This window comes from Catharus ustulatus, chromosome 3, assembly GCF_009819885.2.
Source record: "Catharus ustulatus isolate bCatUst1 chromosome 3, bCatUst1.pri.v2, whole genome shotgun sequence".
In the NCBI taxonomy this organism is placed as follows: Eukaryota; Metazoa; Chordata; class Aves; order Passeriformes; family Turdidae; genus Catharus; species Catharus ustulatus.
Genome location: NC_046223.1, coordinates 59639357 through 59665067, shown reverse-complemented (window position 1 = coordinate 59665067; position 25711 = coordinate 59639357). Strand labels below are relative to the sequence as shown.

At 42.0% G+C, this 25711-nt stretch overlaps 1 protein-coding gene across 1 annotated transcript in view; it reads right to left on the bottom strand.

Annotated features, from left to right (window-relative positions):
- Positions 1–25711, bottom strand: part of IGF2R (insulin like growth factor 2 receptor) — a 61691-nt gene that overhangs the window by 11305 nt on the left and 24675 nt on the right. Inside the window, exons 14-36 of the mRNA XM_033055142.1 lie at positions 24469–24600; positions 23939–24083; positions 22414–22591; positions 21742–21857; positions 21187–21349; positions 19501–19680; positions 18374–18475; positions 17460–17561; positions 16625–16799; positions 14223–14390; positions 13509–13652; positions 12056–12234; positions 11625–11712; positions 9963–10169; positions 9479–9609; positions 7739–7836; positions 6798–6934; positions 6012–6202; positions 5319–5445; positions 4842–4964; positions 3592–3854; positions 1115–1327; positions 32–181 (exon numbers count right to left, since the gene is read on the bottom strand). Of these exons, the coding sequence (XP_032911033.1) occupies positions 32–181; positions 1115–1327; positions 3592–3854; positions 4842–4964; positions 5319–5445; positions 6012–6202; positions 6798–6934; positions 7739–7836; positions 9479–9609; positions 9963–10169; positions 11625–11712; positions 12056–12234; positions 13509–13652; positions 14223–14390; positions 16625–16799; positions 17460–17561; positions 18374–18475; positions 19501–19680; positions 21187–21349; positions 21742–21857; positions 22414–22591; positions 23939–24083; positions 24469–24600 (3512 nt within the window). The remainder of the gene's footprint in view (positions 1–31; positions 182–1114; positions 1328–3591; positions 3855–4841; positions 4965–5318; positions 5446–6011; positions 6203–6797; positions 6935–7738; positions 7837–9478; positions 9610–9962; positions 10170–11624; positions 11713–12055; positions 12235–13508; positions 13653–14222; positions 14391–16624; positions 16800–17459; positions 17562–18373; positions 18476–19500; positions 19681–21186; positions 21350–21741; positions 21858–22413; positions 22592–23938; positions 24084–24468; positions 24601–25711) is intronic.

Below are 25711 nucleotides of genomic sequence, written 5' to 3'. Positions count from 1 at the left end.
AATATCAATGTAATTTTAATAGATGACTTACCAGACTAGTTCCTTGGCTGCAGTGAAATGCAATAACAGAAGTATAGTTCAATCCATTGCTTAACTGACAAGGAGTAGTGCTGTTGTAAGTGATGTAAACTTCATTTAGTGCCTTATTGAACTGGGGAGGTTCAGTAACACGACCAATATCCTACACAAGCAAAAAATATGTATTAATAGAATTACAGGACATATCTAGATTACAGATCAGCCCAGAGATTCAGATGAATTCAGATCCATCAGTTTGGTTTACATGGGAGTACAACTATTGCACTTTCAAAAACTGCATTCTATACTCAAAGAATAACCATTACATTTCAATCCTAACAAAATACAAGCTGAGCAATTCAACACAGTTTCTGACTAAGCTTAACAAAAGCCAAGGAGTTTCTGCCTCTTAGAGGTACATTCTTCTCTACATCAGTGTGCCAAATTCCTAACACATAATTTAAAAATAGCATTAACAATGGAGTAAGATCCCTAGATGAATATGGAAATTCATGGAAAACAATTGCAGCTTTTAATGTCTATGTTCTAGAGCTTCCAAACAAGTCCTCAAAAACAAAAGCCTAAATCTCCCAAGGTAACGACACAGACAAGTTAGTCAATCCTCTTTAATAGGTTGTCCATTTACGTAGCTGTCAAGTTCTTGCACAAAAGACCTAAGTGCATTTTGAAGCATACTAGCGCCTTGATTGCTTCCAATTGCAACAGGTTATCACAAGACCAATTAAGACACAAAATGGCTAAGACATTCTGCTTCCCAGTGTACGTATTTAGCACATAGCACTTTGGCACACAAATTTTTTTCACTACAGGAAAAAAATTGTTGGTAGCCATTTTTATATTTATCACTGTATTGAATCTTCTGACATACAAAAAGATCACTGGGGTTCAATATAAGAAAATATCTTTTCATAGGAAAAAGCAATAAAAGGGAACTTTGCAGAGGAGATTTTAACTCTGCATTCCATTTCTTTAATCCAATGTGAAGTCTCTGGTTCAAATTATGTCTCTAGGCAAGGATACTATACTAAACTATTAGGGAAATACACATTTCAGTGATTCCTGGCATAGCACTTACTATTGGTGATTCATTAACAGGAACCATGCAAACAGCTGCACCAGGTGGGCAATTGACATCTTTGATAGGATTGAGAGGCTCACAGATGTTGATGTAGAAGTCTGGAGAAACATCTGTAGTATCTTCATCCACAAACACCTCATAATACCCAGTGCGATGGATCAGAGGAGACAGGTCAATAATGGAACTGCCATTCATTACTGAGCACTTCACCTACAAGAAGGTACATTTATTGCTTTTATTCTTTTATTAGTTGCTTTGATTAATTGACAAACATCCTTCTTAGGGCCAGAAGCATGGTTACATTTAAAAGTTTCAAAATAAAGCAGCATTTGCTATAATTTTTGCTTTTCTATAGATAATAGCCACCTACAAGCAGCATATGAAAAGCCTTGATCATTTAAACATTCTTAGGGAATGAAGCCCCTATCAGAACAATACCAAGACAAAGTTCTGGCACACGTACTCCAGCATACATAGTCACTACGACTTCATAAGATCAGGCCCCATGCCTTCCCTCCTCATCTCCACCACCTCCAACAAACAAGCTTGGTAATAACATTATAACAATGTAAAGTTAGTATATTACAAGTTGATGGCTTGAGTTCCTAACTTTCCTTTCCACTTTCACGCACTCTTAACTGCATAAACCTACTGACAGTCTATGAGGAATTTGTGGAATCTATTCTTCTTTAGATATTGGAAAAGGAGCAACTAACAAAATCACCATTAAATTTCAGGACAAATAGTTTTTGCAATCTAGATATCATTTTACTGAAATAGCTTGGGTCACTGTGAAAAACGGATCAGAAGTGAACTAAGGATCACCAAATGGAATTAAAAGGCTAGAAATCACAGTGGGGTTGGGTATAGTTGATTTGTATTGCAGCATGGTACATATTATTGAAGGGGAAACCAGAAATGTGCGTAGCTGAAGGAGAGGATGTGACAGTTCCTGCTGGGGAAAGGAAAACTGGAAGATATTTTCCTAAATGGAAGCAAGAGCTATTGTAGTATTGTAGAAACAGTGACGAGGAGGAAAAACAACTTGTTGCAGAGAATGATGGTCACACTAGAGGTAATCAAAGCAGCAAAAAGAATGATTAGGTAGAATCACAAAAGAAAACATTCAGGCATTAAGAATTTAGATATTTAGATGAATTTAGATATTCATCCAATAGTTCATTTAGCCTTCTATTCCTAGTGCTGCCTTTTACTCTATGCACTCACCCACTACTGGTCATTTTTAAGTACAGTAATTTCATGATTACAAGCCGCACAGACTATAAGCCGCATCTCTGGGTGTTGGCAAACATTTCGTTCTTTGTCCATAAACAAGCCGCACCCGATTATAAGCCACTCTGTCATTCACAGCGAGGACCCGCGTGCAACAAAGTTGCCAAATAGTAACAGAATCACGCGATCGTGGGGTTTACTGGCTCGGCTCGGGCTATGCGGGCTCCCACTCCCGCGGCGCCAGTGGGAGGTGGGCATGCAGCCCCCCCGCCTCCCCCTGGGCCGCGGGGCCGGCAGGAGGGAGCGCCCCGCCTCTGCCCTGGGCCGCGGGGCCGGCAGCACGGAGTCCCTCGTCTCTCCCCTGGGCTGCGCTGCCTGAAGGAGGGAGTCCCCGCCTCCCCCCCAACGCTGCCGGCACAGAGCCCGCCTCCACCCGTCGTGCAACAGAGTAACCAATTTGTAACAATCACTCAATCCCGGGTTTTACTGGCAGGCGCTTGGCTCGGCACCTCGGCTGCACTTCAGGGGTTGGAAATTTCAGAAATTTTTTCACATATTAGCCGCTCCTGAGTTTAAGCCGCATTTCTGGGGTGGGATCAAAATTTTAGTCAAAACGGTACGGCTTATAATCGTGAAATTACTGTAACTAAAATTAACTACAGACTACCTAAAAGCATTGCCTGGAGCACCAGTTCAACTAAACTGACCAGATTATGTTTTTACAGCACATGTACATCAGAAGTAGATTCTAAATTCACATTATCAAGGTTTACTGGGTTTTGCACTGAGCAAACTAATCATGCCTGGCCTGGCCTCTAGTCACCTGCCTAGAAACAAAGACTATCCCCATGCACAGAGATGCTAAGCATCTTCAAGTCAACCTCAGCTCTGCTGGCCTGCTGCACTGGAGGGTCTTCATCATCACTTCCCAACATTACACTCTTATGGCTTCCATTTGAACTGTACAGAGAAGTAGCTAAGTAGGTTCCACAAAAGAGTTATTCTGAAGTGTTACAAGTTTTAACTTGGTTCAACATGCAAAGCAGGAGTCAGTTGAGTATTGCTCACCCCTGCTGAAAATTGTCAGTACAGAAAGCATTCAAGAACTCCTATATGAATTTGAGCTCTGTACTACAGGTAGAAACCTTTCCTTCAAGGAATTTGAAATATACTGCTATTATATCTAACCCCTCTCAGAAATTTTAAATCCCTCAAGTGTTTGCTGCAAAAGTAATTCTTACCTCTTCTTCACAAGCCAAGGAAGTATGCCAAGAGAAGTAACTAGTGCATGACTGCTCGTCAAAAGATACTAAAACAGGCCGGCTCTCATCTCCAGCATCAGACTTGCACACAAAGCTAAAATAGCTTTTATGCTTCAGTGCAGGGTCTGCAGGGCAAGGATCTCCATCCTCATAGACAAGCTTTAACACCTGATCTTCATAACTTAAAGTTTTACTCTGTTTTCCAGCATTAACTGTTTTTTTGCCATCTGTGATGCAGACAGCTAAAGTGAAAAAAAGAAAAATTAGGAAAACAAATTAAGTCTGATGCAACGCCCTGAAAAATTGCACCATATAATATAAAGAGCAGGAAACTTAAGATTTTGGAGTCACTTGAATTTTCCTAAGAAAGAAAAGCTTTGCCACACCACCCAGGAGTTGCCATTAAACTGAGCAGAACTGCACTGATACAAAGACCATATATTGCCTTTATTATTTCATCAACCAGCTGAATGTACTGCACTCATACATGCTTAAGCAGCCACAGAGCAGTGTTTGGTTATCACTTCTCTGAAAACCAAGCAATTAACGAAAATGTCAGACAGATTATATATAATTTTATTAAGATGCCTCTTAAAAACCAAATCAATCCAATATTTTCCTCTAACTCAATGAAAATAATTTTCACAACAACCAATACTCCTATTTTAGCATCTAAAAGTTTATTTCATATTCAATTTAACACAAGAGCTAGTAATTCAATCTGCAATTATGCAGCTTTAAAACCAGTTAATTAAGCATAAAGTTAACTTCTACCATTGTTTCAGAAGCATCCAGAACAGAACACTAGAAAGAAGACTGCTAAAGGTTCGAAGTGCAGACACAAAGCCCAGTGCAGCTGCATTACAGCAACAAATCACTATAAAATTTACGCTAGCTGGAAGACTGTAATGTCTTCATTTTCACAGCATTAAAGACACGCAGTAGAAGCACATACATTCCTGCCCTTGTGTCCAAAAAATACCCATTCATAAGAACTAAAGGGACTGGTACTTGAAGCAAGCCCATGTGAATGGTGTAGGGTAAAAATATATGGCCTCATTAACTAAAACAGTTTTAGATTCTTTTCCTAGTCAGTACAGCCACCCAGCTGTTCCCTTCACTCCTCCTGCATTTGCAGTAAAACATCACATTTTACAGTAAACTTGAGCACAACTATTTGGTTACCTAATAGTCAATTATTACAGTACCAGAGAGGATAAGTTGCTTACCAGCTCCATTAGCACATGAACTTTTAGCTTCAGCACAAACATTCAACTCAATTATTCTGTTGTGTGAATCACTGATGGTATAGCCAGACTCTCGCTTTAATGATGTCAAATCAAAGAGGTGGCCTACAGAGAGATCAGGAAACAATTTAATCTCTTTTTCAGATTCAAAATCAAGACATTACTTTGTATCATAAGCTTTCAGTAACTTAATTTAGTAGGAAGGTTAACCAGACCCTATTGTCCTGCTATCTTAGAAAGGCAAATAGTTACTTATTCCCATTTACAGCGAAAAAACTAGTTTTGAATTATCACTTATTAATGTTCCAAGGATCAGTTCCATCAGTAAGCTTGTTAGTCACTATCCAGAGGATGTGTCACACTGCCCTTTTCTAACAAAGTCCCTCAACAACACAAACACAGTAGTGCTGCTTCCAGCAGCCTCTTCCACATACAAAAATCCTGAGGCCTCCTTCTTACCTGTTTCAGGATTGGTTACCCGGCAGTCATTTTGCACATTGCTTTTAAGAGGACATGCAGCAGCAGTGAACCATAAGAACGTATATTCACAATCTTCAATGGCAGTTATAAGTTCTGGCTTTGATTCCTAAACACATAGTGGAGAGAGTGACATCTCTATAGAATGACAGTGTAAGATACCATGCCAACAGATTTATCCCCGAAGCCTGTAACTGAGCTCAGTTCAAACACCAGACCAAAAACTTGACAGATCATCATGGTCCAGTGAATTAAATCCAAGGACAGAGTATTTAAGTGATTATTTCAAATACACAACAGTACAGAATCATTATCAGGAGAAATTAAATTAATGAAAGGAGAGCTAAAGGTAGCCTAGAAAACAGAATAGGCAATAGAAAATCCAAAAGGCGACTGAAGTCTCATCAAATGGAGGAGTACTTAGTGGCAATGCATAGAGATGTGCAAGAGTTAACAGCCAATAGCATTATTCACTACTTGAAACATTTCCCAACCTGCACTATATTCATCTTCAAGGCATAAGCAGATAATTTTAAGCTATTACAGATGACAAAATTTGTGCTAACAGAGTGTACAAAATGATCTCTTAAAAATCGCTCGGCATCTAAAATTCAAATACTTATAAGTCCTTCCGTTTGCATGAACACACAATCCCAGCAGAAGGAACCCACTTACAATTCTGTTTTCATCACACTTGAGGCGCAATATTGTTGTTTTCCTCCGAATTTTATCTGGACACTGATCTCCATTAATGTATTTCAGGACAAAAGTGACATTTTCCCAACGAGGACCGTCAGCCACTTCCCCAAGACTGGTACATTTTGTACCCTCAATGAGGGAGGCAGCAGCGTCAGAAGGGCAGGAATCTATACAGATAAACAAAAACTGCATTATTACTCCGAAAATTAGTAAGGTGTACTTGCCCGGAATAAAAGTCCACTACTCTACTTTCAGGTATATCATGGCTGATCTATCTCCAAGCCATTGTCCAAACCATGCTCATTGGGGTGTATTTTCCCCAAAAATAACAGCTAGCAGCAACTGTCTCACTTCACTTAAGGTCATGCAAAAAGTAGTGCCAGATACCACAGCGGAAGTAGACTACTACAGAGTGGAAGGCTACAGTGTGACCTTGCATTGCAGGAAGCAGAGTCAGCCAGAAGATGCCATAGAGAAATTCTGAATTTATTGTTTTAATCTTTAAGAGCTACAGCAAACTTTGGATAAGGACAGAAGACCTAGAGTGCCAAAGTTATTAAGAGAAGAGCTACCAATGAATCTCGCCCATTAAGCAGATGGAAATCAGGCTCATAATTTACTTTTCTCTCTGGTGCTAAAATCACACCACTGTCTCCACATACTCTGCTTTGTGATTTATTTCACTCAGAACAGCCACTAGCAGTAGTGTCCTACAATTTGCCTTCCCTAGCTATAGGAAGAATAATTTGTACTTTCACTTACGTGTAGCACCATATGGCACTAAGGGCTTGCAGACATTAATGTAGTATTTCTGGGTAGTAGCAGATATAGCAATGGCCTCCCAGTTCTCTCTATGTCGTGTCAGGGATGAAAAGTCATAGAACCTTCCTTCGTCATCCCTGTACAAAAGAATAAAGGCATGTAAAATAACTAAGTATTTTGAAGTTGCAATTCTTAAATTACTACTGTAATTTTAACCTGAGAAATCTAAGCAGAGTATTTCACTGGAAAAGGAGTTTGCAACAGATTAAGTGCTCACCAGAAACTTCAAATTCAATAGCAGAAACTTCAAATGCATCAGCTCTTCACTACAGAAACTGTCCACATGCACAGAGCTCTCAGCCAATGCAAGAGTAATTCCAACTTTTTATTCAAGCATGTTGGCTTCCAGTGTATGGCAAGCATACACACAGCGCACTGTCTTACCTTAAGGTAGACACCTATGAGGCCAGATATTCAAATTCTGGGCCAAACATTAGCCACATTAAACCCCACATCCAGTCTTAATGAGCTAATATTTAGTTGTGACAGACATAAATGACATTTTTCCTGAAACATTGGTGGACGTTCCAGGCAGACAGTTGTCATCTTATTTAAATTAGCTCTTATTAAATAACAACTAGACACTTGCAACAACCTAACATACTCAGCATTCAACCATCAATAAATACATACCAAACAGTTCCCTTTTATTATTCCCCAGAAGAATATTGAAGTTGTTTTTTTTTTTCCCCAATGAAATTAGTCTTCAGAAGCACAAATTGCAAAAGTTATTTAAAATATTATGCATTGGCATTGAATGTTACATTAGCTGGTCAAAACACAATAGCTCAAGGGGCAGTGGTGTTGCACTGAATTGCAAGAAGGCTGCATTTGTCTCTCTCAACATACAGCTCCATTTTAATTTTGTGGAAACAACTTACTTGAAGGAGCACTCAGTAAACTTAACAGGTGGGCAAGCATACTCAGTATGCCATTCAAACATGTAGGTGCAGTCTGGAGTTTCCTTCAAAAATACAGGCTGAAAGAAAACAATACAAAATGAATTTGCTTTCTCATTTAGACATATTGAAACTATGAAATGTCTTAGTCGTGCCTCAGAAAGATCCAGGAACACACATATTATCTTAGAGCCACACTATGCCTCTGACCAACTGCAAAGCATGGTTTATCCCAAAACTGAGTTTATCCACATGCACACTTCTGATAAAAAGGCAGTCATTAGGAATTGCTGCCTTCCCCCACAAAATAAGAAGAACAAAAGCAATTCTAGACACCACTGTTTAAGAACAGCAAGGGAAGCACAAATACAGATACTAAGAAGCTACTAAAAGCGAGTACAGTAATTTCACGACTATAAGGTGCACCCTTTTGACTAAAATATTCCCCCAAACCCAGAAGTGCGCCTTATAGTCCAGTGCGCCTTATATGATGGACAAAGTTGTGAAATTTGCCAAACCAGAAGTGTGAACCACAATGCGGGGGGCGGTGCCGCGGGAGCGCCGAGTCGCGAGGTGGGGGCGGGAGTGGGCAGCCGCGGCCAGCAGGAGCCGCGGGGGGAGGGAGGGAGCTGCCGCCGGCCCCGGCCCAGGTGGAACAAAAAGCTGGGCGACGCCACTCCGGGCGCAGGGGGAACGGGAAGCCGGGCAGTACCGGCCCCAGCCCAGACACGGGGGGAACGAGAAGCGCGAGCCCGCAACAGCCCCGAGCAGAGCCTGCTCGGCGGCGGCATTGGAGTAGTGGTGGCGTGGGCCGGGCGGCCGGGGGAAAGCGGGGGCGGCGGCGCAGTCCCTGCGGCCACAGCAAAGTCGCCAGAGGCGGCGAGGCTGCCACCGCCGCCACCACCACCGCGGAAAAGCGGCAACAAGCAGTGCAGCCCCAGGGAAGCTGAGAGAAGCGGCGCGGCCGCCATCACCACCAGGGGAAAGCGGGGAGAAGTGCTGCCGCTGCCACCGGTTGGGTGGAAGCCAGGACGCAGCGTGGCTGTGCGGTGGGAGCCGGGAGCCGTGCCAGACGGCGCCTGGGGCGGGCGGGAGTGCCCGGGCCCACTGCATGGGGAGGGCACCTGGGGCTGCGTTTAAAGGTTACACCAATCTTTGAAAAATGTTTGCAAATTGAGCACCTGCCAGCAATTCATTACTTTGTTGCGCGCCGTGCAGCTCCTCGCTGCAAAAAAATAGTGCGCCTTATATGATCTACAAAGTTGTGAAATTTGCTGATTCCCGGGGGGTGCGCCTTATAGTCTGGTGCACCTTATGGTCGTGAAATTACTGTAATCAGCTTATTTTAGTCTGGCCATGTCATATCTGCTTTCCTGCACATTGCTGCACATTCATCCTTCTACCATTTATTTCTTACAAAAAAATAGTTGTTATTTATGGAAGAACATCCCTTCAACAACTTCTCCAGGAGTTTTGGTAATGATAGACGCTCCTTTAAGGAACAACATGCACTGATCCTCCTGAGCAGTGGTAAAGGTACCATCCATAAACAGGAGATTCAAAACAGTCTTCCTTCTTTTATCCCCTCACAGACCTTTGAATTGCCTGTCTAATCTGTAAATCATTAGGCATGCTCATGCTCTTCACTTTAACCTTCCATACTTTAAAGAAGAGTGCAAGTCTGGAAGACAGTATGTACAGGAAACATGTTTTGAAACTAACCTCAGATGTAGTCTTGTCACAATAGAATAATATAGCAGTTGATCGTTCATATATTTTATGACATTTTTCTCCACTGGTGTAATTAATCATTATTAAACCATTTTTGAAAGTCAGTTTGTCTGTTCGTAAGCCTGGAAACAAGAAGTTGAGAAAAGTCAACAGCTACAGTAAACTGCAGTAATGCCTCTGACAACAGGGTCACATGAATAGCAACAAAATGCACAATTAAAGAATAGACAGACCTCAACCTTCCTCTAAAACTTGCAGTTCAGTTATTGAGGGACTACTACTCCAGCACAGTAAGGCTGAGCTCATTCATAATTGAGTGTCAAGGTAACTACCTGTATGACACTTTATCTGCACATCGAGCAAAAGCAGTGAGCTACTTTATCTCATTAGATGTACTAGATTAGCAAGAATCATTCTTGCATTACATCCTGGTTAATCTTCCCATTCCCTAGGTTTGTTTAGGTAAGTGCAGTACCTGCTACTTTTTTGAAATTGTAGTCCATCTTCTTTACTTGACATGATGCAACACCGCTACTCTCTGCACCACAACGTTGTGTTATAGCTCCACAAACTCTGAAGTAGTAGTCATACTCATCTGTACTCACTTTGATGTCTTTATCAGAAAGTGGCTTCAGGTTAAAAACATGACCATACCTTGGATCTTTCACCTGGCAATCATTTCCTTTAAAGAGAAGTTAAGAATTTAAAATACAACTTCAGATCTTATCAGCCTTGCCAAATACACTGGGGACAATTAAGGCTTATTGAACAAATAAGGTCACAAAAATGAGTAGCTACTTTAGGGTAGTGACACTGAAGAACCATCTTAGTCCAGCTAAGCAACTCATTTTGGGAAGTCACCAATATCTAGACAGAACTATGTGACTGTATATAAATGGCACATTTTTTTTATAATTGCCCCTGAAGCAAGATGCAAAATCACACTGTAGTTCAAAAACTGCCTCAGAGTGGTCTCAAGTTCTTCCTTCAGCTGCACTGAAGGTTAAGTACAGAATCAGAGACACTAAGTCCAGAACTTGCTTAATTATCTGGAAAGAATAGCAAGGTCATAAGATCAAAGCAAGAGGTGTCCTACATGTCAGTCTTGTATATTCTTTTAACAGCTCTGAAGCTTGCTGAGTTAAGAAAATAATTGGTCAGAGGAAATATCTACTCCAGCTTACAAATCTACAAAGACACATCTAAAGAAGGTTTAGGAAAATTCTCATTTCATGAGTCCCATTAGCTGATATACGCCTGTGACTTTGCTGTCAATCAAGTCCTCAATTTTAATGTGACGCTTTGTTAGATATTCTGAAGCTTTTAAAAAAACCATCAGAATGTATCACTTGAACATTATGCTTTTCTCAATCATACAGGTTGGTAACGAGATAAAGACATCAGTTTTCCTCCCTTCAAAATCACAGTTCAGTCACCAATGTCCTGCACAGTAATGACGTGCTACAGAGCAGTAGTTTGAGAACATTCCTCATGCCATGTCAGATCATGGGCAGTTTCAATACTGTCTAGGACTGTTGCAATAGATCCTTTACAGGAAGTCCAGATGTTTTATAAGGAATTATCTACAAGCTGCAAAACAAAGCCTGCAAAGGCAGAAGAGATGCCCACACACTCAATCTTCCATCTAAAAGACAATCAAGTACCAGATTGTGATGTCTTTTTGCCCATCCTGGAGTCAAATACAAACTGAGACTCCCCCACTGGCCTCTCCCCCACTGTCTAACTAGGGTCAAGTTTAGTCTTGCTTCCAGTCTTTAATGAGGGACAGGGAACGACTTGCCAGGCACAGAATCCACTCATTTCTCATGAAACCTGATGCTTTAATATTTACTAGAAAGTCTGTCTGTGATTTAACAAGGTAGTACAATGCTTTCTCAAAACAGCCTTATTACTCTATCTTCTTTCCCTGGATAGCCAAGTACATTTGCCTGTCATCCTAACTTGTACTTTTAATGTTAGATAGGATTTGCAGTTAGTTTAAAGCTCAGAATACACATTCCTCTACAAGCCAACACTTTTTACAGAAAGATTTGCAGGGCAAGAAATCAACATAGTTTAATTCAAGTATTTATTCCTTGTTCAGTTTGACTGATACTTCAAAGCTCAAATAACTTACCCTCTGCTTTGTGAACAGGACATGCTGCCAAGGTCCTCCAAACAAAGACAAACTCACAGTCATTCTCTTGCTCCAACACTGGTGATCCCTACAGAAAAGAGACAATTGAAGGAGGCTTACTAATAATTACACTGCAAGTCTCAAAACATACATGCAGGCATTTTTTTTTACTGCAGTTGTATAGTTTAAAGCCTCCACTATCAAATTGCAGTATTCATGTTCAGCAAAAAGCTCACAGGATTCCATGATAGCTCACTATTGTTTCTACAGGTTCAGTAAAACAGAGCTTTATTAAAAAGAGACAAGGAAAGACCCAGTATGTTAATATTACTTTTTAGAATCAGTCTCTCCATTTTAACAGGAGTGAGTACTGGTCTATTTTGGTACAAGTACTAAAATCCTCATTAGTAGCAAGTAGAACAGAAAATCACCGTTGTTTGATCACACTGGAAGATTATACGTGTAGAATAACGCTGATTGTCTTTGCATGTGTCACCATTCAAGTAGATAATGCTTAACGACCCATCAGTAGCAGCCTGGGGGTTTATCTGAATGACTCCAAGGTTCTTGCTCTTATCAGCGTATTTCACACAAGATCCTATGGCACCACCTACAGGAAAAGAACTGTGTTTTAGTTCAAAGCTTTGACAACTAGAGTTAAATTGATTGTAAAATAATATAACAGGGTAGCTTTAAGAAAGCTTCGGAGTAAACTGTCTCAAACTCCTGAAGCAGAATACAACACAGACATATTCATCAATACATTTAGAGACATTGTGTACCTAAAGCCTTCGAGGAATAGAACAAGTTACTCTTGCATACTGAAAATCTTTCAAACCACACTAATTTATCCAGCTCCACAGACTCATAAAGGACTACAGTACAGTTAAATACATTACACTATCTAGAAATGCAGTAAGACATAGCATGAGCTTCTCATTCTGGCCTCAGTCAGGAAGCTTCAACAACATTTGACTTTCTGTACTAGTTTCAGCTGGGTAGAGTTAATTTTCTTCACAGTGGTGAGTATGGGGCTGTGTTTTGGATTTGTGCTGAACACAGGGTTGATAATATCAAGATTTTTTGTTATTACTGAGCAGGGCTTACACAGAGCCAAGGCCTTTTCTGCTTTTCCTACTGTCATGCGGCAAGGGGAGTTGGGGGTGCAGAAGAGGCTGAGAGGAGACACAGCAGGGGCAGGTGACCCAAACAGATCAAAGAGATATTCCAGACCATATGATATCATGCTCACTATATAGAGTGGGAGGAGGAAGAAGGAGGAAAGAGGGACATTTGGAATGATGGTGTTTGTATTCCCAAGTCACTGTTATACATGATGCAGCCCTGCCCTTCTGGAGAGATAACTGAATACCTGCCTGTCCATGACAAACAGGGAATTAATGTCTTGTTTTGCTTTGCTTGTATACCCAGTTTACGCTTTACCTATTAAATTGCCTTTACCTGAAATCACTAATTGTCACCTTCACCCTTCTGATCTTCTCCCCAATCCTGCTGATGGGGAAGTGAAAAAGCAGCTGTATGGGGCTGATTCCTGGCTGGGGTTAAACTATGACACTTTCTTATCTTCTTTAAAAAATAATAATAAAATCACAGATCCTGGCAAATACTGCCCTCAACACAATCTTCCCAAATGCATTAAATATACATCTCAATGCAAGAGTCCTGATAAGCATTAAGACTGCTCTCAGTTTGCAAAAGTCTGTTTATTAATACTCCAAACATATGTCATCCAAGTCTACGCTATTTCTGCGATTAAATGGAAAGGAGTCAGTAAATCTTACTAAAATACCCAGGGACATCATTCTGAATATAAGATCTTGCATCAGAAGACACAGGTTAAGAAGCCCTTGCTGCTTGGCTTACCAGGACATCCAGTCACATATGGCAAGGGCTTGCAGACATTCAAGAAAAATGTTCGCTTTTTTGCTTCCTTTGAAGTGTCTATAGCAACCCACGGCTCACCCTCTTTGCTCAAGTCGCTTAAGTCATACTCATTGCCAGCAGCATCTGGAAGAAATGCAGTAAGTTGAGAGAATTTAATACTTGCAGCAGAACTAGATCTGTTCTAGATCAGAACTAGATCAGTTTCATTGAGGAATACACAATTCAAAATAATTTTCAGAATCACATTCGATACGTATTAAGAGAATGTACTGTTGCCACAAAAACTTTATCATGCCAAATGCACAACATAGTTCCCTTGACAGTTACTTCCTAAATGTAATTTCTCCACGAGTCACAGGTGCATTTTACAGATGTCAATACTAAATTAACTCATTTCCTTCAGAGTTGGATTGAAGCAGCATCAGTCACAATAATGATTAATGTTTTCAAAGTAATTATCAGCTTTCTTGTGTATACCACAAAGTTTTAAATTTGCTTCTCTCCCTGTTTTTGTAAGTTAAGCCTGCTTCAAACAACTTACCTCTTCTCCCACCCTACAACTTCTACAAAGATTTCAAGTCTTATAAATTTCTTCAAAATACGTATTCTTAAAGCCCTCCACTGAGGAGAAGTTTGCTGTTCAGGTAATCCTTCCAACATGGGACAGAGCCCACCTAAATTCCAGGTACTTACCTGTAACCTGACAATCTACTGGAGCAGGAGCACAAGCCAGAGCTGTGTGAAACTCAAAGAAAGTATCATGGAGGTCCAGCACGCTGTTTATCTCCTCACGCACAAACTTAAGCTCTCCCGGATATGAATCATTACAAATGAAAGTCACTCTGAACATGTCTGATGTTCCTATAAAACAAACATTTATCTCCTGATGGTTCTGTTTGGAACATTTGAATTTAAAGTTCAAGCTAATACTAATATTAACTTCAAAACTCTCTAAGTTTCTTATTACTAAATGAGGATAACACTACCTTACTGCTGATGGGGTTTTAGCTGTAAATATGTAAACCTTCTTTAGAGGGCTATGAAAAATTGCTTAGCAGCCACCACTACTTCTACCAAAATGATACCAAAATGCCTTGATGCATTTCAAGAACATAATTACCTTCACTGACCTTTGTTCCTTATGTTCTTTGACATATATGAATAAACCGAAGCACTTTAAACCACCACCAGTGGTAACAGGAGCTTTTAAATTACATCACACAAAGTTTTGGGTTTGGGGGTTCTGTTTGTTTGTAAGAAATTCAGTGTAATGACTGCAGAACAAATAATACTGATCCTATCAAAGCACTGTTAAGTTCTGTTTAGTCCTCAAGAAACAATTACACAGGGAGCAGTATTTAGTAGTAGCTTAGTAGTGTTATAAAAATTGTAGAATCTCTCAAAGCAAAATACGTAACAGCTTAATCACTGTTACATATTATGTACAGAAATGTCACAACTGAGAAAAAAAGAGATAGCACCCCAGCAATTTGTACAGAGGACAAGCACACTGAAGCAACTGAGGCTCCTGAATCCAAAAACCAGTTTTCCCAATGTCTTTTGTTGTTAATGTCATATTCCTTTCTATGAAGCTAAGTTTCAGTATAATTGGAAAGCATGTCATATCAAAAAAGCTAGACACATTTTTCATTCTTTCATCTGCAAAAGAGATTTAAATTCATGAAGTACATGTAAATGAAGTATTAGAGTACTAATTTTAAAATTCCATACAGGAGAGTATAAGCTTACTGAAAACTGATCTTTCAGATATTAAACAACCTTAGAGAGCATCATCCATGAAACTGAAGCTGAAAGCTATTACTTGACTTAGAAAAAGAACCTGAGGTCATTTTGTTTTCCCAATTTGACTATTCATTTCTCCATGTAAGGACCAGTATTTCTCATCTGCTAAGGAAAAAAACCTACACTGTATTGACTCACTTTCCTAGAGTTTTGAAATGCACATGTATTACTGAAAACTGAGCAATTACCATTCTGTATAACTTTATTTCTTCCTATAATTTCCAAATGAGTCTGCTTAAGTAATACCAAGCCAAATATACTTCATTACACAAACAAAAGAAGGAATGAAGACCACTCACACTACAGTAATTTCACGAATACAAGCCGCACCAATTTGACCAAAATTTTGGTGGAAATCCGGAAGTGCGGCCAATATTCCGGGGCGGCTAATACATTAACAAAATTCTAAAAGCTGCCAACACGGAAGTGAGAGCCCGCGGCAGCCCCAAGCCAAGCTGGAGCCCGGCCGGCCCCGGCAGAGGTGGGAAAGCCTGGCAGAGGCGGGGCCAGCAGTGTGGGGGGCGGGTGGCAGAGCCTGAGCCAGCAGGGCGGGGCAGGGGGGCGGCAGAGCCCGGGCCAGCAGGGCGGGGGAGCCCGGGAGAACTGGGGCTAGCAGTGCAGGGGAGCATGGCAGAAGCAGGAAGGCCGGCGGGTGGGGCTGCCTGGCAGTGGGGGAAGCCCAGCAGAATCGGGGCCAGCAGCGTGGGGGAGCCCGGCGGTGCGGGGGCCTGCAGTGCCGGCCAGGGCGAGGAAACGCAGCGGCGGTGCAGACGGGAGGGGGCGGCCGGCGAGCCCGGCAGTGGCGGCGGCAGCCCCGCCGGCAGGGCTAGCAAACGCGGCGTGGGGCGGCCGGCGAGCCCGGCGGCGGTGGCGGCGGCAGCCCCGCCGGCCGGGCGAGCGAACGCAGCAGCGGGGCGGTGCTGACGGGAGAGGGGGGCCAGCGAGCCCGGCGGCGGCGGCAGCACCACCCGGCCAGCCCCGCCGAGCCGTGGCGCTGAGCTGGGCCACCCGGCCCCGTCGGCAACCATGAGCGGGCCGAGCCTTCCTGGCCCCGCCCCGAGCCAGTAAACCCCGCTATGCCGCGATCCTGTTACTAATTGGCCAATTTGTGAAAGCTGCGCACGGATTCTCGCTACGAACGAAAGTGCGGCTAATATTCGGGGTGCGGCTTATCTATTGACAAAGACAGCAACATTGTCGAGGCACCGGAAGTGCGGCTTATAATCCATGCGGCTTGTATTCGTGAAACTACTGTAAGTTTTTACAATACATTGTGTATTTCCTGAACTCACCTGATTCCACACGAAGAGGACCTCTGTAGGTAAGAGTTAGAAACCCTTCACTGGATAGATAAAGGGTTTTGTCCAATTCCAGCGGCCTCACAGGTGTCAGATTTTCTCTTTCACACCCAGCAGCTGTTTTGCCATTGATTTGACCACAATATGACAAGTATCCACAAATGTTTAGCTAGAAGATTTAAAAACATGTAGATGTACATAATATCAACTGCATCAGAAAAACAAGGTCCACATAGCCATTTCTGCATCAGTAAAAAACCCTTGTCAAGAACTATTTCACACAACACAATTGTCTTGTAGTCTGGAAATGACAAACTATAATTCAACTGTAATACAATAAGAGTATCCTCACTCTTCAGATTAAAGGGTCTACAAATTCTCCCCACTATAAGTACAGGATGTTTTTTCTTGGCCTAAAGATACCACTATGGTATTATCTGTGACAGTCTAGTATTACTGGCACATACCGATTACATTAAAAACACTGACATGGACAGACTAAATCCCTTTCTAGGCTTGTCTTAGAAATTTCTTCAGAATCAGCAGATAGATCGGTAGCACACAGTAGAGTCCATAAGGTGAAAATCACCTCAAAAAGGCAGCCTCAAAAGTGTGGCTACATTATGTTCACCAAGAACCAGAAGTTTAATGATTTTAAGACCATCTCAGATGAATGAAGTTATCTTTCTTCCCTCAACCACAGTGCTTTCCTGCCAACTCATATTTCCTAAAAGGACTGAATGAAAGCTCCACTAGATCACTAAGCAAGACAAAAAAAAATGCAACAACAGCGCTCATAAACAACAGTTTGTACAATCAAAATTCTTACTGAGAAAGTCTTCCCATTGCCAGTAACCGTATAGCCTTCCTCAGAAGCTAATGGGTGCAGGTCGAACAGAAAGCCAGTGTCTGGATCTCGCACAGAGCAGGACTGGAGAAAAAAGTTACAACAAAATTATTTTCTCCTTCTGCATTTCTTCTGTGTAGATTTTACCTCTAACTTGTTTCAAGAACCAAAGCGGTGATTTAGACGTATTCCAGCATACCAGAACACCAGAAAACAGCTCTGGCAGGAGCTTCATTCAATTCTTTTGTGGATTTGTTCAATTCTTTTTGTCCAATGACATCAGCCACACCAACATATCAAAGTGCAATTTAACAGATGGCATCTATCATATCAGCCAAGAGCAAGGAAATTTTAACTGAGGGCTGTCTTCACACTGATCTGTTTATATTGAGTCCTGTAAAGTAGGAGCAATGGAGTAGATTTTCTGCATTGGAAGGGACCCACAAGGATGATTGAGTCCAAATATTTAATGTATGGCTTGTATGGGGATCAAACCCTCAACCGTGGTGTTATTAGCACCATGCTCCAATCAAGTTAATCTCAGGGTTTAGTGTGAAAAGTCTCATCTGATGACCTGCACAAAACAAGGACAATACATAACCTTACATATAAACTCAGTTTTACTAGCAATATAGTAACGAAATTAAATTAAGCATTCAAGAACAAGTAAGCTGTTCTCAAGAGAAAGCATCTGAATACTTTGGTCAGAAGTTAGACATTTCAGAAACACTTCAAAAATAAAGCAATATGATATCACAAGACTACATCATGACCAACTTAAGACTTCACTTTAGCTATTTTTCTTCAAGAGCTATTTAAACACAGCAACGAGGAGTGCTAGAAAAAAAACACTGTATGGTGAGACTACAAGTACAATTCACATTCTCCTTTCTTACCTGAGAATCAGCTTTTGTTTCCTTGATTGGGCAAGCAGCCTCAGTTTCCCATAAGAAAGTGGCCACACAATCCAAAATAGCTATAAACCGTGGGCTGCTACTCTGGAACAGATTGCAGAGGAAGACCAGAGTAAGTATAATAGCTAACATTCTGTAATGTTTGAGATTCTACCTTAAGAGAAACTGTCAGGTTCTTCTAAAAGACTTCACTATGAAGGCACACAATTCCCACCCCACTTCCCTCTCCCCAATTTATTTTGAAGGTCATCACTGAAAACCTTGTCTAGTCAAACACTTACTATGCCACAAAGCATTCACCAAGGACTGAATCTGCTATCCAAATATTCAGATTAAATTCAGTATTTACTCTAGACATGTATAACTAGATCTTGTCTCAGTCTAAGCTTTGAGGAGTTTTGGAGTGTAATACATAGTCCATAATTAAATTTTAAAAAGAAACTAAAACAGCAAAAGTAAAGCAACAGAAGTCTGTTAGGTGAGGTAACAAGGTGAAAGGAATATTAATTATATACACTCCATGTCACTGTTTTCAGACAAAAGCAAAGCAGGTCATAACTGCTCCATGTGACAGATTTTTCACCACACCTCAGGCCAAAGATGTGAGTGAGAAGAGAGTAAGACCTGTGGATTCACAAAATCAGGAAGAACAAGTCTACACAAGTCTAACAGTCCCCTCAGTCTAAACTTCAGTATGTAGAGTTGTATCCCCAAAAGCCATACAGATTTAAGAATTCTAGAATCAACAATCAATGGAGAATGCAGAACCTAAGTTACAATATTTTTCCGTTTAAAAGCGTCCGCAATGTTTGCAGTTTTAAGTACTCATGTATTTTTCATGCTAATTAGACTGGTCTGAAATATTATTGTTCATCAAGGCTGCTAGTTTTTATCTAGTTCTTGTTTATGATCAAATACTCAGACACATACTTCTGTAGCATCTAAATCAGTTCTGTTTTTACAAAGTTTGTTTTATCTCTATTTTAAACCCTCAAGAAGTCTCCCCTGCCAAGAATCTGCTAAACACTACTCATCTTCATGTGGCTTCATTTTATAGGATGAGAAACCTACTATGATGAAATAACAACTGGAACATCATTTGTCCTTACAAGAGTGCCCCTGGAACAGACAAAGTGGATGGTGGTGGTATAAGTAGTTCTCTTTCCATCAGCATTGATGCACACAGAGCCATTTGCATAGGTTAGAGAAACATGTCCAGGTCTTTCAATTACTAGTTCTTTGCTGGCAACACCAAGATTACTAATAGAGGTGACTTCAGAATAAGAAGCCTAGAATGAAAGAAAAGCATGTCAACAAGTTTTTAAAAAATAGATACAACCAAAAAATATATGTACTACAATATTCTTGTACACAGGTTGCATGTTTTGAAGATAACAAAGGTATAGAGATACTTCTACATTTCTCTCCCATTCTGTATTCAAGTTTCACATATTTAACAGACAACTTCCACAACCAGGTATGGCTTCATTTTTGCTGTTTTTATTTTTATTACAATAAGGTGCTTGTAGTACCTTAGAACATCCATCTGCATCTCCTGGGCTACATAGCTTAGCAATTTAGGGAGGCCTATGTCTTCTGCAGTAGGTAGAATTTATTGGAGAGCTCTTTAGAACAATATGTGTAAGCCTCCAGGTGTTCTCAGCATTGACCTCAGGGATCTGCCATGCCTAGCAAATGCTAAAATTCCCTAACAGAAACTGAGCACTAGAAATACAATAGGTGCTACCACTAAAGTCATTGTCACTTCAACATAACTGGTGTTTCCTAGTTTTAAGAAATTACTTTAAGTCAATAGCAGCAAAAAACTGAAGAACATACTTCCAAAACAGTTGTCCACAGACTTCTGCCCTTTAATTTTTTTTTAATTAACTCTGCATTTAGATTGATCCAACATGCTCACTTTTTACTCCACTATTTCAAACAGTGAAGTAAGGAAGCCCTACAGTGTCTCTACAAAGTAAGCAGCCTTGCACAACAAGGACTGTTGCAAGCACAGGGAACGAGTAGGAGTAGCAATTATCTCTCAAGGGCTGTGTTGGCAATGACTGGCTTCAGTCACTAACACATCCCCTTTAACAGTAAGGAGAGAAGGTGTTCTCTCTGTTTTACAGAAGGGATTAGGACACCTTGGCGAGTCTCTAGTTCAGCTTTCCCTACAGCTCTGATCAGCAATGAAGTCAGGCAGTGGGCAATGGGTAGATTCAGCCTGTTTGCTGTTAGCATTTCTATGACAACGTATTATACTTCAGGGCAATACAGAAGTAGAAACCCACCAGCCTTTTTTAAAATTTTTTTCAGTTTGCTTGGCAACATCTGCCTAATCTATGCCTCAGATTCAAAGAAAGCTCAGGGAGGTTAGGGGCACCACAAAATCTTTGAACTGTGAAAAAAATTGTTTAATCTAAAATGAGCCTGAAGTATGACAAAATATCCAGGAGGACAGCCTGGTCCTAAAGAAATGTGTATTTCTACTAGTCTCAGACTCCAGGAATTCATATAGAAGAGATGCAGTTTGTCTGCCTCTAAAACACAGGGTAAAAAATCTTGAGTGTCAAACGTGACATTGGTACACTTGTAAAAAATAAGGTTTTGGTCTTTGAAGAGATGGACAGAAGCTCTACCATTTTCCTACGGGGATGCAACCATTACAGTCCAGAGAATATCCCTTTGCACAAGGAGTCAGAATTCATGTGACTGTATTAATCTCACTCATTCTGTTTCAATCTCACTCATGAGGCAAGCCAGCTCCGAGTTGGGATAGAAAGTGTACTCACAGAAACATGCCTATATTCCATCTGACAGACAGATGCCCGCCGGTCACATCCTGGGACAGCAATCAGGGGTCGACAGACATTTATGTAGTACTTCTTGCGCTCACCTGGTCCTGAATTATCCATGGCATACCAGTTTTCACCTCTCTTCTCTGATTTTGCTAATCTGTGCAGAAAGAGAAAGTTCTGCTCTAAGAAAACACGTTCGTCATAGACTCAAGCTTTCTCAGTCTCAAGAAACAGAGCAAACCTAAGGCATTCCTGACTAACTCTTCCCCTTCATTTTTAAGTGCTACAATTAGAAAGAATACTCCTGGGATAAAGAGCACAGTTGACAAGGTAATATGTTTTTATAAGCAAAACTATCCCAAAAAAATCAGTTTATATCCTAGGAGGCAAGTTGGCATACTACAGGGATTTCAACATACTTACAAGTCAAGACTGTCACAACAGGCGAAGCTTCTGGTGCTGTCTACACAGGACCAACTTCAGCCAGAACTATCAGCCAGAACACCAAACTAGAATAGTTAGGTTACACTGCATGTGTCACTTTCCTACCTTGACAAGTCATATTGGTCCATGGTGCTGCGATCTGTCACAACACATTCCAGCGGAATTTCTGGACACGCATGTTCAGTGTACCACCGGAAGTTGTAGGTATAGTTATCTTCTTTCTACAAACAAGAAGAATAAGTCAGAGAGGCTTTCCACACTGACAACTTTGCGACTCGCTGCTACTCCTTTATATGTCACGCTTGCCATCTCAACTTGGTTTTGGGATATACCTTCTCAGACTGATTTGTGTTGGTCTGTCCTGTTATAGATCTTGTCATTCTCTGTGTCACCAAAAATGCTCTTGTCAAAAAAAACCTGCCCTGGTTCTGTTAAACTGCTGTCTGCTGTGTACACAGTCCTACCATTTGTTACTTCTCAGCAAGTTTGGGTTTTTCCAACTAGAAATACAAGACTATTAAAAGCACTAGTAATTGGCACAGGGACTAGAGGAGAGTGAGGTAAGAATCTGGATCCAAGTAAACACTTGTTCACTGGTCCAGGAAAGCTTTATGGTGGCAACAAGAGTCAAATATATCAAGAGAAATAGCTATTTATTTCAGTCTGCTTTACAGATACTGAATATTTCCACACATAATACTCTGCTTGTAGTGACCTACTAGCTATTGTCAGTATCTTAGGATGGAGATCCTTCCTTTCTTCATATAAACTTCTTACCTGATACTCAGGTTGACCTATTCCAGCATCATGGTCACACAGGAAAGTTATAAGGGTAGAGCGCTGTGTTTTATTCTCATTGTTGTATGCTGTACCATTTTTGTAGGTCAACTGAATCAGGCCATCATAATAAGAAAGTTTGGAACTGGGCAGTCCAAGACTCCAAAACTGATCATTACTAGAAAAGAAAAAGTGAGTTTTGAGAGTGAACAGAATGCAAAATTAATTGTCTGTAAGAGAAGTCTTACAAATAGTAACCACATAAGTTTATACAAGATACCATAATAAGACATCATAATTAAATGAGGTTGATTAGACCTCAGTAAGCTAGGATAAAGGAAATTGTAAACATGAACAGATGTCCTCCTTTGAAAAGGAAAGGAAGTCACATATTGCTTAGATATCTAGAAAACCTTAATACTCCCTTGTCTGAAAGGGTGACAATACCATCAAGTTCTCATTCTCCAAAGCAGAAGTCAAACTGCAGACACAGCTGGGGTCAAACTGGTTTCATCCGATTACATCCGATACAGTGAAGACCTAGTAGTGCACAATAGCTCTCTGCTAGGTATCAGCTTTGGTTCAGGAGTGCTTCTTCACTCAGACTTAACATTGACTATCAGACCTAGCTTGATCACCTTCCTCTGAAGAATATTTTTAGGGTCTGCAGTGAACTGTCATTGCCTGGAAAGTAATTCAAAGCCAGCTCAAGTACAGCTGCAGCTCTGGCAGCAGGTTGACCTGGAACCTGAAATGCACAGATACTAACTCAGACATAGTTTGTAGGAAGCAAAAGCAATGATGCCGTCAGAGTAGCAGTACACACTAGGACCATGCCTGTAACAAACAGCCCATTTAGTAATGAAGATCAAAATTTTTAAGGTTGAAAAAGACCCCCCAGATCATCAAGTACAAAGATTAACTCAGTACCACCACCAAATCTTTACCACAGAACCATGTCCACATATTTTCTGACCACTTCCAGGGATGGCAATTCCACCACTTTCCTTAGGCAGCGTGCTTCAACGCTTGACAACTCTTTCCATGAAGAAACTTTTCCTACTATCTAATCTAAACCTCCACTGGCACAACCTGAGGCCACATGGCACAACATCCAAGCCCCGGGCTTCACCTCTACCTAAGGCAAGCTCCTACTCATCCCAAGTGCAGCAAGCTCACATTCTTCAGGCCAGCTCTTGGAAAACAGCTGACTCTCAATCTCTATATTGTAGGTTGCCTTAATATAGCTGCAGTAGTTACTCTAGAGTTTGCAATCCCAGATAACAAAAGGGAGAGCAATGGGCACATTCCATCTCACAAGTTAGCTGTAAGCAAGATTACATACATGTGCATTTGGCTTGAAACAGCTGGCAGTGTAATTACTGCAAATTATATGCTAATTACCTGAATCTATTACAGGTAGCCCAGCAATTACTTTACATGCAAATTGCTCATCATTGCACATTAACAACAACACATCGTGCAACAAGAGATCTTCTCCTACAGACAACAGTTAGTTACTCACCCTTGCACTTGGCAAGCTGCCGATTTTGTGTGACACAGGTCATCAGGCAGACTGCCACAGACGCTTATGTGAAACAAGTAGTCCACAGTATTAACTGTATAGTAACTTTTTGCCTTGGCCAGAGGTGATAAATCAAAAGAGAAGCCTAATTAGGAAAGAATAAACTTTATCAGTTTGATTTTGTCCTGGAATCTCTCAGGTTTTGATTCAGTCAGTCACCTAGTTCACCTCCCCCTGAATAAGTCTCCTTCTACGTTATTATTGTTCCAGAAACAAAATGGATAAACTAAAAGCATGGTTTCTTATACAGAGAGATTTACTTCAGTAAAATACAAATTACGTCTACTTTCCTACATTCACTAGGGAAGTATTAAGCTCATGCTGTTCTGATCTTCCACATGTATGTACTTAAAGCTTCAGATGCTTAGCATTAGGTTGAATTCACTTTGCTCTTGAGTATCATAAGAACTTACTTGTGGCGTAAGTTCTATCCCTAATGAAGTTTTGATTTGCTGAACAGGAATACATACCTGCCTGAGGATCAGAGACCTGACAGTCATCTCCTTCTGTTTTAGACAGGACACATGCAGCAGCAGTATACCAGTCAAATGCATATGAACACTCACGCTCAGCCATCAAGATTGGAGCACTTTCTAGATCACCTGTTAAAACAAGAACAAAGTGTTACACATACAGACAGCTAGGCTGCCAACAGGAACTAGGAATCTACACCTAAAACTAATTTCTCCTCAAAAGCAGACCAAGATGATTATTAAAAGTACAGTAATTTCACGAATACAAGCCGCACCAATTTGAATAAGATTTTGCTCCTAAACCGGAAATGCGGCTAATAATCAGGAGCGGCTAATACAACCTCAGAAGTGCCTGCCAGAGTGCTGAGCCGAGCAGCTGCAAAGTCGGCATTTTGCGATTGTTACAAATCGCTACTGTGTTGCACCGCAGGTGGAGCCTGGCTCCCTGTAGGCAGAACGGGGGGCGGGGAGAGAGGCAGGAGAGCTCTCTTTCCTCCTCTGCCACAGCCCAGGGGAGAGACGGGGGGGGCCCGGCGCCGCCATTGCTGCGGCCCGGGGAGGAGAGGGGGGACCCGGGCCGCCCCTACCGCGGCCCGGGGAGGTGGGGGGAAGCCCGCGCCGCCATTGCTGCGGCCCGGGGATGGGGGGGGAAGCCCGCGCCGCCATTGCTGCGGCTCGGGGAGCCGACGGGAGCCCCGCGCTGCCATTGCTGCGGCCCAGGGAGGATGGGGGAAGCGCGCGCCGCCATTGCTGCGGCCCGGGGGGGGGGGAAGCGCGCGCCGCCATTGCTGCGGCCCAGGGAGGGGGGGAAGCGCGCGCCGCCATTGCCGCGGCTCGGGGAGCCGACGGGGTGCTTTGTCCCCGCCCGCCGCCGCCGCGGCAGGAGCGGGGAAACTCCGTCCCTGCCCGCCGCCGGCGCCACGGGCGCGGGAAAGCTCCGTCCCCGCCCGCCGCCGCTGCCGTAGGAGCGGGGGAAGCTCCGTCCCTGCCTGCCACCGCGGGGCAGCGCCGACCCGGGGTGACCGAGCCCAGTGGCAGCGGCGGCCGGCCCCGAGCGGCAGCACCGGGCTGGGCCACCTGGCCCCGTCAGCGGCCCCTAGCGGGCCGAGCCTGCACAGCCTTAGCTCAGCCAGTAAACCCCACCCTCCCGCAGTTCTGTTACTAATTGCACGCGGGTCCTCGCTGCGAACGACAAAGCGGCTTATATTCGGGTGCGGCTTATCTATGGACAAAAACCAAA